At 40.5% G+C, this 17,283-nt stretch overlaps 1 protein-coding gene across 2 annotated transcripts; it reads right to left on the bottom strand.

The window, feature by feature from the left end:
- Positions 1 to 163: 163 nt before the first annotated feature.
- On the bottom strand, positions 164 to 16,426 carry SMPD4 (sphingomyelin phosphodiesterase 4). 2 transcript variants are annotated; one of them, XM_052689998.1, is made up of 19 exons: positions 16,304 to 16,426; positions 16,071 to 16,157; positions 15,274 to 15,416; positions 15,069 to 15,144; positions 14,149 to 14,257; positions 13,751 to 13,803; positions 13,189 to 13,340; positions 12,386 to 12,518; positions 11,866 to 11,937; positions 8,400 to 8,489; positions 5,527 to 5,672; positions 4,968 to 5,058; positions 4,311 to 4,411; positions 3,870 to 4,033; positions 3,055 to 3,260; positions 2,339 to 2,572; positions 1,460 to 1,591; positions 1,169 to 1,297; positions 164 to 662 (listed from the first exon to the last, which is right to left on the bottom strand). In XM_052689998.1, exons 1-19 carry the CDS (start codon positions 16,340 to 16,342, stop codon positions 336 to 338), a joined length of 2,484 nt encoding a protein of 827 aa, XP_052545958.1. In that variant the 5' UTR covers positions 16,343 to 16,426; the 3' UTR covers positions 164 to 335. The 2 variants fall into 2 exon arrangements, with proteins under 2 accessions (XP_052545958.1, XP_052545959.1); XM_052689999.1 differs by lacking the exon at positions 8,400 to 8,489.
- Positions 16,427 to 17,283: the final 857 nt, after the last annotated feature.

Here is a 17,283-nt window from a genome sequence, read left to right as displayed (position 1 = left end):
TGTAGATCTGGACATAGTAAGTTCATAGAACCCATCTGAGTTCTGTACCATGCAGCCAAATATCCCCTATGTCTCTAGACTAGGCTGCACTGCAGGTAACAGTGACTTTGTGTTTTCAGTGTGATGGCTTGTTCTTCCCACCCTGAAAAAAAGTCACATTCACTCAAACACATAAGAAGACTTTTATAAAAATAAAATTTACATTAAAAACTCAATTGAATTTGATATTAAAAATATTTTAAGGTATCTGATAATTCAAACATTTTACTCATTGGCTATCCTAGAATAATTATCCTTTGAATATTTATTTTTACAAGTATAGTGACAGAAGAAACTCAGTGTTCATGTGGTTTCCGTCCTTCAAAGAAGAAAGTCATTATTACAGCATAAAGAAAATAGCTGAAGAGGATAATGAACGTGCAGCCCACTGGCCCAATATAAAACCAGGATGCAATGAAGTACAGCATTAGCAAGGAAATAAGGGTCCTGTAGCTAGCCAGAAACCTCAGACTGATTCTTGGTCCCCAGTTCCGGTTTGTTCTGTCCTTCAGCACAGGACTGTACCTGATTTTGTGTACGAAGTGAGGGTTTGTAAGATGGTAGCAACAAAATCTGCCAATAAAATCTTCCCTGGAGCAAAGCACTTCCATCTGCTCAGCAAACTGAGGTAAGAAAATTGAAACATTAGTATTCTACTGCAATTAATGGTATAAAGTAAGCATCACTTTATTTTTACAGCTTTCTTCATTTGTAGCATGAATATACAGGGGGGAAGTGTTACAGGAAATTCTAAGAATGCATCAAATACACTAAAAGCAATTCTTCTATTTAACTCTGGACTTCCCTTGAGTCTATAATGCCTATAGGAATGAAAAGACTTGCTTTATCCTGATTTAGGAATATTAATTCTTAATTATATTCTCCTTGCTCAAACATAAAGATGCATTTAAAATATTCTGAGTGCTTTGTGTAAGGAAAGCAAAATGAGAGGTAAACTAGCAGGCTTAATGCTATTAGGAAATATTTATGCACACATCCATTATTAGCATATACCACTGCACACCCGCAATGAAGGGGAGAGTGCAAGAACAAAGCATTAAGCATCAAGCATTCTGTGTGCAGATGTGATGAAGAACAGGGGTTGCAGGGAGTGCAGTGCTGTACTTACCCTTTCATTGAGTGCTGAGGATAAACGATACAGGAGGCGGACAAGAGTGGCATTCTCATAACTGCGTATGGGCTGAAGCTCAGTGTCCCCTTGATACTGCACATCAAATCTACGTAAGCCATTTATCATCTAGAAATGAAAACATAAAGCCTGCATAGTGTAGCTCCCACTGAAATGCCTTTATACTGGCAGCTTTCTTACTCCCAGAAAAATCACATTTTTTGGGATGTAGGACAACTTGTTTTCTCAAGAACAAGCTAGGGCAGCAGTATGGAATGATTCTCTTCTCACCTGGTACCGACCAAGGGGTGTAAGAATGAGGCCATCCTCACTTTCGATGCAGTCTGGAAGCTGTTTTTTTCCATTCTCATCTTGAGCCGTCCCACACTTCATCATCATCTGGGTCAGCTGGGCTTCATTCAGCTATTGCAGAATGACACAGTGTTAAAGTAGTTTTTAGAAGATGTATTTCATTTACCTCTCCTTTCACAAACTCCTTAGCAGTGGATGCCTTTGACAGCCAGCACAAGTACCAAGAAATCCCTAAAAGCACCTCTGTTAAAAATGAAAAGGAGATGAGTCTTGATTTCCATATTTATCAAATCCTAGAGAAATGTTCTGTTTGATATCCCCTTTCTCCAGCAGAGCTCCAAAATAGCTGTCTTTTCCATCAATTCTATCATGAGTGTATGTAGAAAACAGAACTTAACCTGTTCTAAGTTTAAATAAAAAGAGAATATCTACTTCATCCTTTTATCTAGAGTTGCAGGTACATGTTTTATTTCTTGTAGTTCTTTACCTTTAGAAGAAATGGGACTGGTTTTCAAGCCTAGGCTGTGCGCTGTCTCTTTGTAAACATGAGAGTATGTACAACTTAAGACTGAGGTTTCATATAAACTACAGAAGAGTCCAATAAAATGGTTACTTAAAGTGGACTTGATAATTAGAAATTCAGTTCTATTTATGTAGAAATGTATGTAGAGACTGTAATGAAATGTATTTTGAAGTATTTAGGTGAAGTCAAGCCCAAGTGATATTTACAGGTTTTCTGGCAGGGTCACTGGATGGCTTTGTGATCCAAAAAGTGTAAGAGAGCTAGAAGTGTATTTGAGGAATCCTGACTCTTGTTTGTACTGCCTCACTAGAATTTATTAAAGAGGTGTTGCATACCTTAAAGATTTGACATAGGTATTCCAGTGCTTTTTCTAAATATTCATCTGTTTTTTTGATGCTGTCTTGTCCAATTTCATCAAGGTCATTGCCAGTGTAGGAACCGTTCATCTCAGATGGTGTGAACTTAAACCATGAAAAGAAGGAATGGCTAGCTGTTGTCTCTGCTGAATGGTCTGATATGGATTTTGCTGTCTGCTGTGCCTGGCAGATCAGCTGAGCCAGTTTTAACACCTGAAAGAAAATAATTAAACATGAGCTGTAAAGGACCTTTAAGCATCAGTATATGTGGATAAAACCATGCCTTCACACCTGACAGGGAGCAAGCCCAGCAAACTTGCTCACTTAGTTCATGTTAACTTGTAATAGTTGTATTTCCAATGAACATACATTCACTGAGGTTGAAATATTTAAGACATTTTCTTTTTTCCACCTGCTTTTCTTTTTTTCCTCTGCCTGCTAGAGTTATCAGACTGGCTGACGGATACTGCTCCATAGCTCCATACACTGAATCAGAAGTTCATAGCAAGCATTTGAAAAGAGAAACTGGCAAGCCCTTAAGTTAACTTATTTACCAAAGAGTAAGTAGATTTTTACAGCTGAGTAGAGTGAAGTTTTCCACTGCTATCTTCTGTAACATGGATGCTATGGATGCTCAGAATTAAGAGACCACTTGTCAAAATCAAAAGACATGTGACAAGATGCCTGTTGCTTACCAAGTTCCTGACTTCTGTGCCAAACATCTGTTTGTACTGGAAGTCCTGTCCTTCCAGGCTGTAAACATGACTCTTCACCTTAAATGAGGCATCTGTAATAGTTGGAGGCCACGATGACAAGAAGCTTCCACCAAGTGTGGGAGTCATAAAAAGTCGGTGTTGACGATGAGGAATAACAAGTTCTGGCTCCAGGAATAACTGTTCTCCTAAAGTTTGAGGAGTAGTGAAGATGGTTATAAGATATTGCAGGTTTTGGCTGAACAAAGTCTAGCTGCAAGGCATCTTAAGGTTGCTGGGTTAGTTGTTGGGTTAGGGTGTTTTACATTTTCTTAAATCAGAGTGTATCTAAATGCCAACTGTACAGATTGCATTTTAAGTCTATAATTAGTTTTCATTGAAGGCACTGGAGAATCACAATACTTTAATACTTGTTAAATCTTGCCTCTCCTGAATTTCCTGTTTCCTAGTTATCCTTAAATGCAAATGTGATTAGCTGCCTACTTCTTTTGTTAAGCATAAACACACTGAGGAGTATAAGACTATCTAACCCTGAGCTTAAATAACCAAATACTAACTTTACAATAAACACCCAATGTTGCGTTCTTTGAGGAAAACTTGTGCAATGAAATGTGATGGTGACTGTAGACATACTAAACCAGTATTACAAACTAACATGAAGACATGCAGATATTTGAAGGGTAAAATGGCACGTAAAATACAAAAGTATATCTATTCAGTACTTCTGAGGTAGGTTGGTACCTATTGAGATGAAAGAGTGAGACGGGACAGCATAAGATGTCAAAATATCCATTTACCTTTCAAGATCATTTCAGCTAGGTTGGGCTGAGCGAAGACCTTGGCTACTCGGAACACCATCAGAGCATTTTTTGGGCTGACCAAATCTGTTCGAAGAGTTCTGTTCAAAAATCCTACAAACAGCTTGGTATACATAAGTAGATTTTCTTGAATGAAGGCAGCCCTGTAAGGAGTGAGTACAGAATTTGTGAGTACAGCTATTTAAGTAATTATTTAGGAATTCACTAAGGGAATGTTTTTGTACTATCTCTGAAAAGATGAGCTGTTTGCACTGAGACAAAAGAATACTCTCAGAACAAAAGGCATTGTAAGAAATAATTTCTGATCTTGTGCAGGAAGCTAATCTACATTAGGGAATACTTCTCTGAAATCCTGGTGGTGTACTCAGGATTGCATAAACTTGAGACTTGCTTCAGACTCTCAGCTGCTTTCCTACTTACCATTTCTCTGACACGCTGCGAGGCAAGAGCTCTGCAGTTTGAGGTGGCTTTTCAGGAGCATACCTCCATGGCTGTAAGTAACTTAACCACATCTCAAGAACCTAAGCAAAAACCACACATAAAAAACAGTAAAGTCGTACTTGCACAGAAGCCATGGGCTCTGTAAAGTTTTTTGGCTGATGTTTTGCCTTCTATGAATTCCTCAAAAAATGCAATATAGCTAACTATAGCTTTTTTAAGCAATACCTGTCTCTGTTACATCCTTAATTTTTCAACTCTTAATTAAATTACAACCTTGTAGAACGTAATATTTGCAGGATCTTGCTATCATAAATGTTGTATTACTTCTGTTTATGATATACTGTATTAGATACAATGAAGAAATTAATACCTGCAAGAATGTATCTGTTTTAAGAGTAACTACTCTTTCCAATCAGCCACCACTTTCACTGTCAGAATAAGCATCCGCTGCCACAAAACCTATCAGTCTTTTTTTAATACATCCATACTCTTTCCCTAACATTAAATGTATGTGATTATATAAAGAATTTCACTGCTCCAGGGAAAAAAAAAAACAACAACCAAGAGAATGGTGCTAAGCAGCAGTAATTGAGCACTAGTTTTGTTGAGTGCATTCTCAGGTAAGCAGGTACGTACCGCTCTGAAAGAGGCATCCAGTGGCCAGTGACCAAAGCAGTGCTGCAGAAAGATGTAAAGTTTCTGCTGGACAAACCGAGGAATCACAACCCTGTAAACGGATTCAGTAACAGCCTGAGTTCAAACACACAAACCAGCAGTAAGTCTTAAAACTAACAACCCAGTCCACTTCCAGAAAGGCAAATACAGAAGAGACTGAGCCAATTTTTTTTTTTCCCTTAATTGAAGCTACCAGCCATTTAATTTCAACTCAAATTGATGTGTAAAACTCTCCATTAACCTCAGCTCAGGAATCCTGTTAGCATCTTCTTTTTTTTTTTTTTGACTGGTAGCAAAACAAGACCAGCTTAGCAGCAGGACACCTGCATTCTGAAGCTGACTTCCTATCTAATGAATATGAGAAATATTATCCATAATCTTTCACATACATACTCCAGTACTTTGAGTAATGCACCTCTCAATTTAACTATCAAAACAAATCCAACATCTCATGAAAACAGAGTTTGCCAGGCAGAAAAACTATCTGTTCCAGAGACAGAATGCTCATGCACCTACTTACCTTTTAAACTCTTCCAGCGGGCTGGCTGTGTGGGAATGGGCTGAAGGGGAGAGAGGCTCTGGTTTCAGGCTGTTACTGAAAGCGTGCAGATGTTTCACAAGCAGTCTTACCACCAGCACGTGCTCTTCAGTGGGCTTAAACGATTCCTGGATTTAAAGGAAGGCAGGAAGAGAGTCAGCACTACCACTGTACACTAACACTCCAGGAGATAATTCAGAAAAATGGCATTTTCAGAATAGAAACTGAAATATAAATGCTCTCTTTCTTTTAAGCTTTTCACTGTAGTTTGGTGCCAGGAAACTTTAGACAGACTTGCTGCCCAGGACAAACTGCATCAGGCTTCTGCCATCATCAGTTCACTATGATTGTAAGAAAAAGCACCTGAGGTATTCTAAGGCAGTGAATTTCAAGGTAGCACTCTCTATGGGTGTGTATAACAGAAAAGAATCTGTGTAGATTTCAGCCTATCTGAAATAAGAGTGTTCAGCCTTTCATTATGCTTTTAAGTTGGCTGCTGTGAATAGCACACCCCTTTTGTTACACTCCTGACTGACTTTCCTTAGAGTTCTCCTTACTCTGCTGGTACTCATATGGCTTATAAGAAAGAATAATGCTAGAAAGTCATGCAAAGAATATGTACTGCTTCCAGTTCCTGCACGATCCTGTTACTTCTAGCACTGTTACAGGTAGAAGTAGCCAGGCAGGAATAGCACAAGGAGTGATGGTGAGGCACAGTGACTCTGCTAACAAATGAGCGAGTGTGTGATACGGCAGGGGGATGAATGTGGTGAGAAAGGAACTAGCTCTCCTAGGCCCAACACCAGAGCTGGGCTGCTGCACAGTCTGAAAACAAAGTGTTAACTCCTTTGCTACTGTAATCTGCTTTAGGAGTAGTGAACTAACCTCAATCCGCTACTGAAGGTGAACTTTAAGATACCATTTGTATTCTAAGACTCACGGCTCTCGTATTTCTAGAAAGTCAAGCAGAGTGTACGTAAACTAAAGTTGCAGCTGCAAGTATAATGGAAGATGCTGGAAAAATGTATTAGTAGCTGCAAGAGGCTTCCAGAATGCCATAATGAAGCCATGCTGAGGTAAGATTTCTGAATACAACTCTAGGGGACTGTAGTGGAAATGCTAAGGCATGGCCTGAACCAGTGATTGAGCACCTGGGGAAGGCAGGGCAGCTCAGGTGCAAGCAATGTACCTGAGTGACCAGAAAGGGTGGAGCCAGGATGCAGCCTTCATTTAAAGGTTGGCAGTGAAGGTGAAAGCATCTCTTGCTGGAGACCTCCTACCTACCTGAGGCTTTCCAAAGGTAAGCAGTTCTTTTCCTTCATTTCTGTATCCATGGTTGCTGCATTTGGGCTTGTTCTCTTGCTGTAGTCAAAGACTTTGCCACCTTGCTATTATCATCCCATTATAGCATTACAAGGACTAACTGTATTTCATACCAAAAGCCTCTGCTTCTTGACTACTACAGCTATGTATGTACATACATGCATATAATTATTATATGTGCGTGTCCTTTTTGTCTGTGATGGCTGAAGTAAGACAGATGTTTACATTTCCTATTGCATCAAAAGTTTTTCTTAGGGTTAGGGACTACAAAGATGTCTCCAGGAAAAGAACCAAGGCTTGATAGATCTGTTAATGTGGTACAGACAAATCTGTTCCAGTCGAGGAACCTTAGATAACCTGTTATCAGTTCTATGGAAAGTCTTGCTTGTGTTCTTGACAGCCCCGACTATGTAAGCATGTTATCTGGAGTCCTAAAGAGTTTAGATAAAGATGTCCAGAAGTAATCAGAAACATTTAATATCCTGCTATAGGCTGATAGGTGTTATTCTCTAGAAATTCTAAGCTCCATGTGGAAGTACCTTTGGAACCTGCAGAAATGCCATTTCAGTACATGACTTCAGGTCACAATAGTTTTTTCACTTAGGAGTTATTTTTCTCCTAGCCCAGATCAGCAAAACAATGAACGTTACTGTTTTAAGGGTTTCCTCATAACTTTTTCTCCCCCTCCCCCCCACAGACTTCAGGTTGGGCTGCAGCAGCAGCCAAGCAATATTTCCTATTTTCCTTTTTAAGCAGTATCCTGAGATTTCACAGTACTTTATACAAAAATAGCAAATTTAAAAGCAGGAAAATTTCATGTAGTGCCAAAGAGCCTTGCAATGTGATAAGAGCTTTATACTGCATACTTTTAGCCCTCCCCTTTCCCAAAATGAAAACCCAATGAATAAAGGACTGAAGTAAGGAAAGAGAAATCAGCAATCCGTTCCAACAGGAATGTTCTTGCATGCACATTTCCTGAACAATCTGCAAGTGTGCCACTTGTGTCATTTTGCAGAGCAGGACAATCAAGTTCACACTGCCACTACAAATCAGTACTATCCCATGGCATTTCACTGGCTGAAAACAACAGAAACCTCCCACACAAACCAGGCATGAACTACTTTCACTCTGAATTGCAGCCATGCCAATTCTGATCTACTCCTCCATTCAAGATTTGCTTAAATTATTAGTTTCTGAGAGGCAGAAGTGTGTAATCAGTGAGGCCAGTTTGGATGTCAAAAGTTGTTAGCACAGCTGATAACAAATGTCCTCCTACAGTGCATTACAAAAATGCATTCTAAATACGTAGTTCCCAATTGGTCCTCATACACACTGAACTTTAACTGCTTTCTCCATGGCCTTTGCTAGTACCTCTCACTACCTGCTTTTACTGGAAGTGTATTATACCTCAGTAGTTTGTACTCAATCAGGTTATTAAACCATGCAGTGCCTTTTTCCACCAGCACGCTTTGCAGATTGTAAGATGGAACAAGATTTTTTTAAAAGGAAACAAAATGAAAAGATGGTAATACTTGGTATGCGTGGAGGGCCTGGTAGCTGGATTGGGCAGGACTACCGTGGTGTTTACTGGAGATACTGAGTCGGTAGTGGAGAACCTCCAGCTGAGACAACAGAAACAAAAAAGGAAGGGGTGAGGGGGAAAAAGGAGAGAAGAGAGCAAGAGAAAAAAAAATAAAAGTGAGAATGAGCCCAAGGAAGAAGGGGGTGGGGAAAAATGAACATCACAAATACAGTCAGGAACAACATGTCACAGTAACAACTGCAGCCACAGTATCCTCTTCTTTCTGTTATTCAGTAGCATGATTCCACAGCCTTTCATAGCCTTTATCAACTTGCAAATACAAGTAGGAGTGAAAGAATTGTGGCTGTGGGTTTGTTTTTTTTTTGTTTTTGCTGTCCTTAGAGCAGGCAGTGGTATGGGATAAAGAGCTTTTCCCAAATAAACCATGGAGCATCAGGTCCATAAGATCAACTCATCCAAACTCCCCATTTCAGAAGCTGAATACAGCAACAAGGCTTTGTAGTGTTTTTTTTTCCCCCCAGTAGTTAGTAAATGTTCATTTTTATGCATGCTTTTTTATGCTAGTTGGAAACCTTTATTGTTTTTTCCTGCAGCGCTAGAGAAGCAGGGTTTGTGTACCAGGACGAAACTCAAATATTTTCTTCTTTCTCCCAAGGAGAAAGAAGGAGAAAAGGTTGGCTTTTCATGATGAGTGTTAGTATGATCAATATGCTCCCAGTTCAGACAAATCCTCAGTCACCTTCTTTCTACTTAAAGCCCACCTGAGAGGCTTGCAGGTTGTGAATTTCCTCAGAAGAGGACAGTGCTTTTACTGTTTGGGAAACATCAAATGCACACAAAAGCAAGCAAGAGACCTAATGTACAGTGTTATGAGCTCATGCAAATGGCCTTAACACTAAAATCCCTGCAAGCCTCTCCCGCTCCCCTTCTTGGATGAATTTTTTTGACAATGTGATGGTGAACAGGATACTGTGGCAAACAGTGACACACATGTATGAAATTAATGAATTAATGAACGAACATAAAGCAATGTACACTACACATCCCGACAACTACTGTCAGGCATCTAAACTAACTCTCCAGATCACACCTCTGCTGTCTCTGATCAGTCCTTACTCGATCTTCTCTAGTGCCAGATTGGTATCTTTTGGTTTTATGTTCTTCTTGGAGTGGTAGAATTGTTACTGCATGTTCCTCAACATCTTGAGCACATCATCTGCTGCAGCATCAGTAGCAAAAGCCTGTCACCTAATGGGTGTTCTGCATGCACTGCTGGGGCCTGTGGCACCTGGCACTGCAAGGTCAGGAATTGTTACATAAAGCATCAACAACTTTTTAGTAAGAGTTCATTGTGATTACAGAAGAAGGGAATAATAGGAAAAGAAATGCTGCATGCTTGGGCTCTGGAACATATGAGGAGAAAATGAATGGAGAATGTAAAGGAACAGGGAAACAGTTGAATTAATGGAGAGAGCAGTGAAACTCAGCATAATGAGCAGTGACAACTCAGATTTGAACCAGATCCAGGATGAATTCAAAACAGTAAAGTATGAAAGTACCTTCTCATTCTTTACTATTCATTCCCATTCCCTCTCTTCTACTTGCAAAGACATGAGAGTAATAAGTTTTAAGAAAAATCTGTTATTCCTTGAAGCACTTCACAGTAAAAAATGGGGTACCTGGGACTTGATTTGGCCCATCAGTGTAAACAAGTCTGTCTGCTGGACAAAGAAAGAGCAAGCTCTGTGGAACCTCACACCACACTCCAGTACAGATATTTAACCATTTCAAGTCACCAGTGGTGAAACAGGTCTCAGGATACAAGGACCCAGTCACTAATTGCTCCTCCCAAACACACAGAAGGATAAATGGCATCAAGTGAATCTGCACAGCTAGTAGTCATTTTATAAATAATGTTTAGAGTGATCTTGGATTTCCAATCAAACTCTTTCACTCTTAGGTTAAAACAAAACTTGCATTTCTGTGTATTCTGCTTCCTCATTTGAGGAACTATTAAGCAGACTATTCTCCTGAAATCAACCTACAAAGCTTAGTTTAAGCAACACTGACTTTGAACAGTCCTGTCCCCAACTCAAATGGAACCTCTCGTCGTTCCTGCAAGAGTGGTCCTTCATCCATTTCTGGATATCATAAGCAATTCCTGTTCCCCTTTCAGGCATTAAAAAAGACTTCTTTTGCACATCCATGATTGCTTCTCATAAAGGATAGTAGTATTATCAGGCAGCAGTGGCCTCAAATTGCAACCTAATGCATCTCACAGAGAAGCACAAAGTGATTTTTCAACAGTTTTAAGCTTCTCCTACGACTCATCTATCACCAATTACTGTCTAAATTGTTGCTCTCTAATTAAGAGAGCATCTGAAATACAGAGGGTGAACAGAGGAGAGAAGTTTAGCAATCACTTCTGGCTTAAGCACAGCACTTGATGCACAAAGACTTGACAGACATACAGACAAGCAAAGCACTGGTGCACAGCCATGCTGCTGGGGTTCTCAAGTATGAAAGCTTCAGCATTAATAGGAGCTTGGAGTTTGACTGCAGTGTTAAGATTAAAGAGAACCCAGCAGCTCTTCCCCAGCAAAACATACATGCTTGTTGCTTTACAGCCTGGTGAAGGAGTAAAATTTCTATTAATCAGCTCTCATTGCTCTTTCAAACAAGAATGAATCTTGAAGAGTTTTTGTATTTTTCTCCCCTCCTACAGAAGTCCGACTAAACTCAGAAACAGTTCTAAAGATCAACATATTCTCCTTAAAGTTCCTTTTGCATTTATAGTGCCTTTGATCTTAGCCTCCCTGTTACATACTCAGTTTTTACACACAACAGTTTTAGTGGACAGGCCCCCACAAACTGCTTAAAGCAGCACGCATTACATGGCCAAGAACTCTGTAGCCACACAGTGCTTTTGACTCCATTTTATGCTGAAAAAAATCTATTTTGGAATACAAACAGTTACACACTTAAAGCTCAAGGACACTTTAGTAATCTTTCCCTTTTGAATTTGGCTTTATCCTGTAAGGTGGATACACAAATTTCTGATTTCTCAGGTTAACAGTAATGCTGAATTGCTGTTATGCTTGAAATCAATTCCAGGTTATTTTAGTAGTTATTTCACCTCAGTGCAATTTAACCTGGCTTTACAGTGGTGTCTTTCCAGTCATTTAGTACTCTGGTTCTTGATATTGTTGTGACCATCCCACAAATTCCTCTTTTAAAAAAACAAACCCCCACTACCTCTTCAATGAAGCCAAATCTGGGTGACACACTTGGAACCTTTTCCATAACTGGAGAGTAGCAGTTCTGACACACTCATGTAGACACTCATTAGATTTTGTTTCCTTCACAACAGTATACCAAAAAATTCTCTACAGAAGATTTACACCAAGATAAATCAAACATCAGATGATGTACGTGAACGAAATACAATCTATTACCTTGACGTGAGGGGACTGCATTTTCTGATACATTTCCAGGGAATAATGATGAAGCCACATTTCAACAAAGATCTGCAAAACAAATATTTTTTCAGTGAGGGGAACAAATAATCCAGCACTTGTCAGCCACAAACTAGATCATGAAGACCATGGTAGGTCATTTGGAAACTAAGCTGTACTTGAAAATAGGCATGCAGATTTTCAGAGATGTTTCAAGTTATCATCTACTAATCAACATAAGTGACTGTTGGTGTACAGTTGGCACCTGCTAAATAAACATTAGTAATTGAATTCAGCAATGTGTTAAGAACTTGTTTCAGAACAACTCTTCAATCCAGATTCTCCTTTCCCTTCCCTGATGGTGAAGAAAAGCAAGTTTTCTGCCTTTAACCTTCGCTTAAGGCACAGAGTTGATGTAACATCTAAAAGAATTATATAGAGAGAATCAGAATCTGGAAAAAAATTCCTCAGCAGCAGGAAATGTGTCGTTTCCTTCCCCCTCTCTCTACATCCAACCTACCTGAAGTAGTGTTTCTGATCTCCATATCTCCTGGGAAGCTGGGTCAGCATTCACAGAAGGCTGATGGGCAATGTGCCGTTTCAGCAAGCTGGTGTGATGCATGCCATAGGAAGTGAAAGGCATGGCTGGAGTCCTTTAAAGATGAACAGAAATGCTGAAATCATTAAGCCTCAGTACAGAGAAATATATCACTGCTTTTGATCACTAGTTTCTTAACTGAAAATCAGCCTTTAAGAAAGAAAACTGCATAGTTGATAGCACATCTTAAACATTCTGAATGATGCTATAATTACAAGTCACTTTGATTTAAATTAAAAGAAAATCCAACACCACATTATTATTCACACTGCACTGAGCCAGCTTGACACAGCCCTTGTTATATTCAGTAATGCTGTCTTTAAAAACAAAAATAACATTCTCCTATTGTTGTGTTTTTTCCCTTCTCTGTTCATGTTTATTAATGCATTCAAAATGCAATTATAAAGAGTATTACCGCTCTATGTTTTCTACATTAACATAAAATGCTAATATTGACAGCACTCAAAATGCAGTGATCTCATTATACAGGTTTGGCTGCACGTACTTAACCTTTTCTGTTCCAAGTATAGCTAATTTTCAGACTTTCACTTTTACCATAAAGATTTCATTTAAACGAATATGTATTTTATTTCTGTAATTATGTAACAAGCACGTAGAGGTGATAAAGAGTGGAGGTGTTCTCTTCCTGTTGGAGATCTATTTCCAACAAGCCATGTTCTTTAAGCAGCACTCTCACAGTCTGCCTGTGGCACTGCAGCCATTACCTGGGAGTAGGAGAAGGGATGGCTCCCCCGGGGTTTGAAGTAGGTGGAGGAAGGACACTTCCTTCTGTGGGTAGGAAACACTTGAGGTACGTGTCCACCAAGATGAAATAAGCGCTGTTGGAAGGGCTGATATGCTGGGTGATGGGTGAGTTCTGAAACAGGCAAACAGCAAGTAGAATAACGAGTCGTCTGGGAACTGCTGCAGTGACTGTAATCAGCATGAGGAGAGCACAGTGCGCTGCAGTGCAGCTAACAACAGAAAGAGGGACCAAACAACCAGACAGCACAGGATACCACCACGATTCTGACTGTACAAAAGGTGTTACTGGTAGAAAACTCATTTGGAATCCATTGCCTGCTTCACACTCACAAATCATTGGACAGACTGCTTACTGGTACCCTCCAGATGGGTATTTCCATCTATCAATCATTTCCTTAAAGAACTGAAGCAATAACAATTTCTAGGAGTATACATAAAACTGTCCATTCAGTTGGACAGCCCTTCAGAAGGCTCTTAAAGCACTGTCACAAAGGACTCACACTATTTAAAATTGTGACTTACCTTCTGTGTAATCAAACTAATTGCAAAATAAAACATGTAATATTCAAATGGGTCTGGAATAACAGAGTCAAGGAACAAATAATAGAAAAAACAACAGGTACAGCTGTTAGATACCTGGGGATGATGACTGGACATTATATTTCCATTTTGTCATGGGCAAGTTAATTTGCTAGAGAGCTTAACAGCAAATTCAGCTTTGCCTTCTTGCTCTCCAACTGACTGAACATAACCAGTAAGTTAGAGGAATGTAAACACATCTTGCTACAAACAGAGAAAGCTTGTCTCAGACTGAAACCCTTACAGTTGCAGCTAGATGGCTTCCAACAAATGCAATAGCAACAAATTTAACAAGCCTTTTGGCTTATTCTGACTCTTATATCTAACTGCTGAAAGGATACTTAGAGCCAAATTCAAATCTAAACCACCAGATGAGGTGAACTGGACTTTGTTGTGGTATAAGGAACATTCTGGTAGAACCTGCTCTTGTATTGATGCTTTCACAGGACCCTGAAAGAGAGAGCAATGGAATATCAGTTGGGATAGTCAGCAACTTGCAGCGAATGTTTTCAGGCTTTCAAACTCCGCAGCATTCTGGGAACACCTCAAAATTCAGCTCAGTGGGGTTTCACTGCATGGTAGTAATTACTTGTGAACACACACTCTTTAGGTAACTGCCAACTTCACAGAAAATGAGTATTTCAATGCGAGGAAAAAAAGCATTCACTAAGACTTCTAGTTGGAGTGGGAGCAGCAGCATACTGGTAGCATCTGATAGCTTTGTTAGGGTAACTGAGCTGTGGAGTAACAATTACTACATAATTAACGATTAATTTACTTAAAAACTATAGAAATATTGAGATCAGTAGGATCTAGGTAATATGCAGTAAGAATAGAAGAAATATAGTGAAACAACTTGGCAGATAATCATTTTTGTATAGCTGTGAAATGTTATACTTCATATCCAAACAACAGCTGACCTTCAGACACACGGGCTCAAAGCACTGCCACTTCCATGCTCCCTGATGAGCATGGAAAACTAATTTCCGTTCTGGGACCACTGGTAACCACAATAAAGTGCACCACTTTCTCTGGTGACACAGAAATCACAATGCAGTGTTGTTGGTCTAGCAGAGCAAACATCTAACTGCTGACAGCCACCATCTCCTACAGTGCTTATGGCTGGGAATTCTCTGCAACCATTTAATGAGACACATATGCTATAACATGACCTAGGTTGAACCTTATGTATGAAGTGTGTGCAATGTTCCAATAGCTGCAACATCTACTTTCTCTTCTTACAAATGTTTCAATTACTCACTGGAAGATAAGAGACTGGGAAATCGTATCTGTACTCTTCTGCTTGGAGCTTGTAAACAAGCTTCATCATTGGACCACTGCAAATGAGTATTGAAAAGAAAATAGATGGTAAGCTTTCTCTTTTGTCTCACCTCTGTGATTATATGTTGGCACTGTTGTAGAAAAGTTACACACTGGTTATTCCCAGTACTTTTTGCTGTACTTACCTGGGATCCAGAAAATCCAAAGCTGCAGAATACTCAGTAGGATTTGTTCTTCCTTGCAAACAGCGAAGGTTCCAGCCCACGATGATGCCATCCAGGCTACCAAAAATGCTCTCCACCAACCACGGGAAAATGCCATGTAGTTCCTTCCAGGAGAACAGACACCAAGAGCTAGAGCATTTATGATTTCTTACTCAAGGAATCTTTACTGCAGGCTTCAGAATACACAAAGATACTTGCTGCCAGCTATTAACAGCACAGGATTAGTTATTACTGCTTCCAGATTACTACTGGTTATTGATCATTCAGCTTCCACTCAAAATAATTTATCTGTCTTCTGTTCCAACTGGAGTTGCCACAACACCAATCAGCAGCATGCCACTGTAAAAAGTAGATGAACTTGAAAGGCATAAATGAAGCACAGTCAACTGAACCAGCCCTTTGTTCAACACTTGGGAAATGCCCACTGTTTCACCTGAGATTCCCTGAAGGCAAAACTCTTCTACAGTAAGGGTGGTGAGGCACTGTAACGCTTTATCTAGTGGTGTGGTTGAAGCCCACCTCTGGAGCCTTTCACAGCAAGGCTGGTTAAGGCCCTGGGCAACCCAATCTGTGGTGTGGTACCCCTGTTCATTGCAGGGGAGTTGGACTGATGGCCCTCAGAGGTTCCTTCCAACTCTGAGGTTGAACCAAAGATTCTAACTCTTGGAAAGAGTAATAGGAACAAAGACAACCATAACCCAGAGAGCTCCAGGGGCTGTGCTGGGCAGTATGCTGCTGGGAAGGCCGCAGCCACTCACCTTGGCAGGAAACTCCTCTATCACCGTTTCCAGATCGTGGCACCTCTGAGCAAACGGTTTGTTGACGCAGTCCGCCTTCAGCGTGGCCTGTTATAAGTTACGCGAGAATCAGATCCCAATACCAAGAAGAGCAACACCTACCACGGCACCAAACCCCATTACGCTGCTCCCCACGAAGCACCACGGCTCAGCGCTGATAACCTCCCCGCTGCCCTCAGCCCAGCCCCACGCACCAGCAGAAAGCTGGGCTGCTGCAGGTACGGGCCAGCCATGTTTCCCAGCCGAGCCTCCCGCCGCGCTTCAGCCGTCGCAGTTCGTTTGCGTCATCGTTCATCCGGCGCGCAGCGATGACGTCAGCGTCACACGTGCAACCCCCCCCCCCTCTCCCAACCGTGCTCTTGTTGCTATGGTGACGCGCTTCCCAGTAGCAGGCTGTGATTACTGGAGCACCAGTAATTTGTGTGGAAAAAAAATATATCTGTCTGCTGCTTTTTTTTTTGCTTTTTTTTTTTTTAATGGGAATTTTGCAGCTATTCCAGAAAACCGCAGGAAGACACGTGTGGTAGTGCTTAGAGAGGGAATTCCAGTCCAAGACCTGGAAAATAATAATGATTTGTATGATGCACGGAAGGCAGCTGTGCAGTTTCTGTTAAGGTTTACAAGCTTGGTCCAGAAATGTTAGTGTGGTTAAAATGAGCATTTATGTGGTTGTTTTGGTTGTATTTTGTGCAAGGTGGAGGAATGGCTGAGTGAAATGTTCTGGTTTAGGTTGTGCATGAGGTCAGACAAGGTGATGTGGCCTTGTGCTCCATCACAGTCGTTAAAACTGAGGGGAAAATAAGTGTAAAAGTTGTGCTGGAATAGAGAAAATCTGGTGGAAAGGTGAGCTCTGACCCTGCAAGGTGACTTTACCATGTTTGATAAGTTTATACTCACAAGTGTAAAATCATTCGGTGCTTATATAAATGCTCACAGGATCAAAATGCAAAGCAGGATGTTATTTCTTGATGTTGATGTGGGATTGCATCCCAACCTGCTTTGTGTCTCACAGCCCCTGTTGGGTGCAAGGGGGGGAAGCAAGCAGCTCTCCAGGGCAGCAGAGCAAAATCCAGTTCCTCGACCATAGAAAAGAGAAATTAACAGCTTGTCTGACAGCCCCACGTGGAACTCAGCCAGGGAATTCAGGTGCTTATTTCTTGTTTGATATTCTGTA

Source organism: Tympanuchus pallidicinctus, unplaced genomic scaffold (genome assembly GCF_026119805.1).
Source record: "Tympanuchus pallidicinctus isolate F22 unplaced genomic scaffold, pur_lepc_1.0 scaffold25, whole genome shotgun sequence".
Taxonomy (NCBI): Eukaryota; Metazoa; Chordata; class Aves; order Galliformes; family Phasianidae; genus Tympanuchus; species Tympanuchus pallidicinctus.
This window is presented reverse-complemented; position numbering and strand designations above follow the sequence as displayed.

What these genes read in the sequence shown, in the direction of transcription:
- SMPD4 (XM_052689998.1), bottom strand. Translation starts at nt 16,342, where the DNA reads ATGGCTGGCCCGTACCTGCAGCAGCCCAGCTTTCTGCTG. An exon ending in TTGGATTTTCTGGATCCCAG is followed by an intron (nt 15,145 to 15,273) that starts GTAAGTACAGCA and finishes ACTCATTTGCAG; the next exon opens with TGGTCCAATGATGAAGCTTG. An exon ending in CCGCTGGAAGAGTTTAAAAG is followed by an intron (nt 5,059 to 5,526) that starts GTAAGTAGGTGC and finishes ATCCGTTTACAG; the next exon opens with GGTTGTGATTCCTCGGTTTG.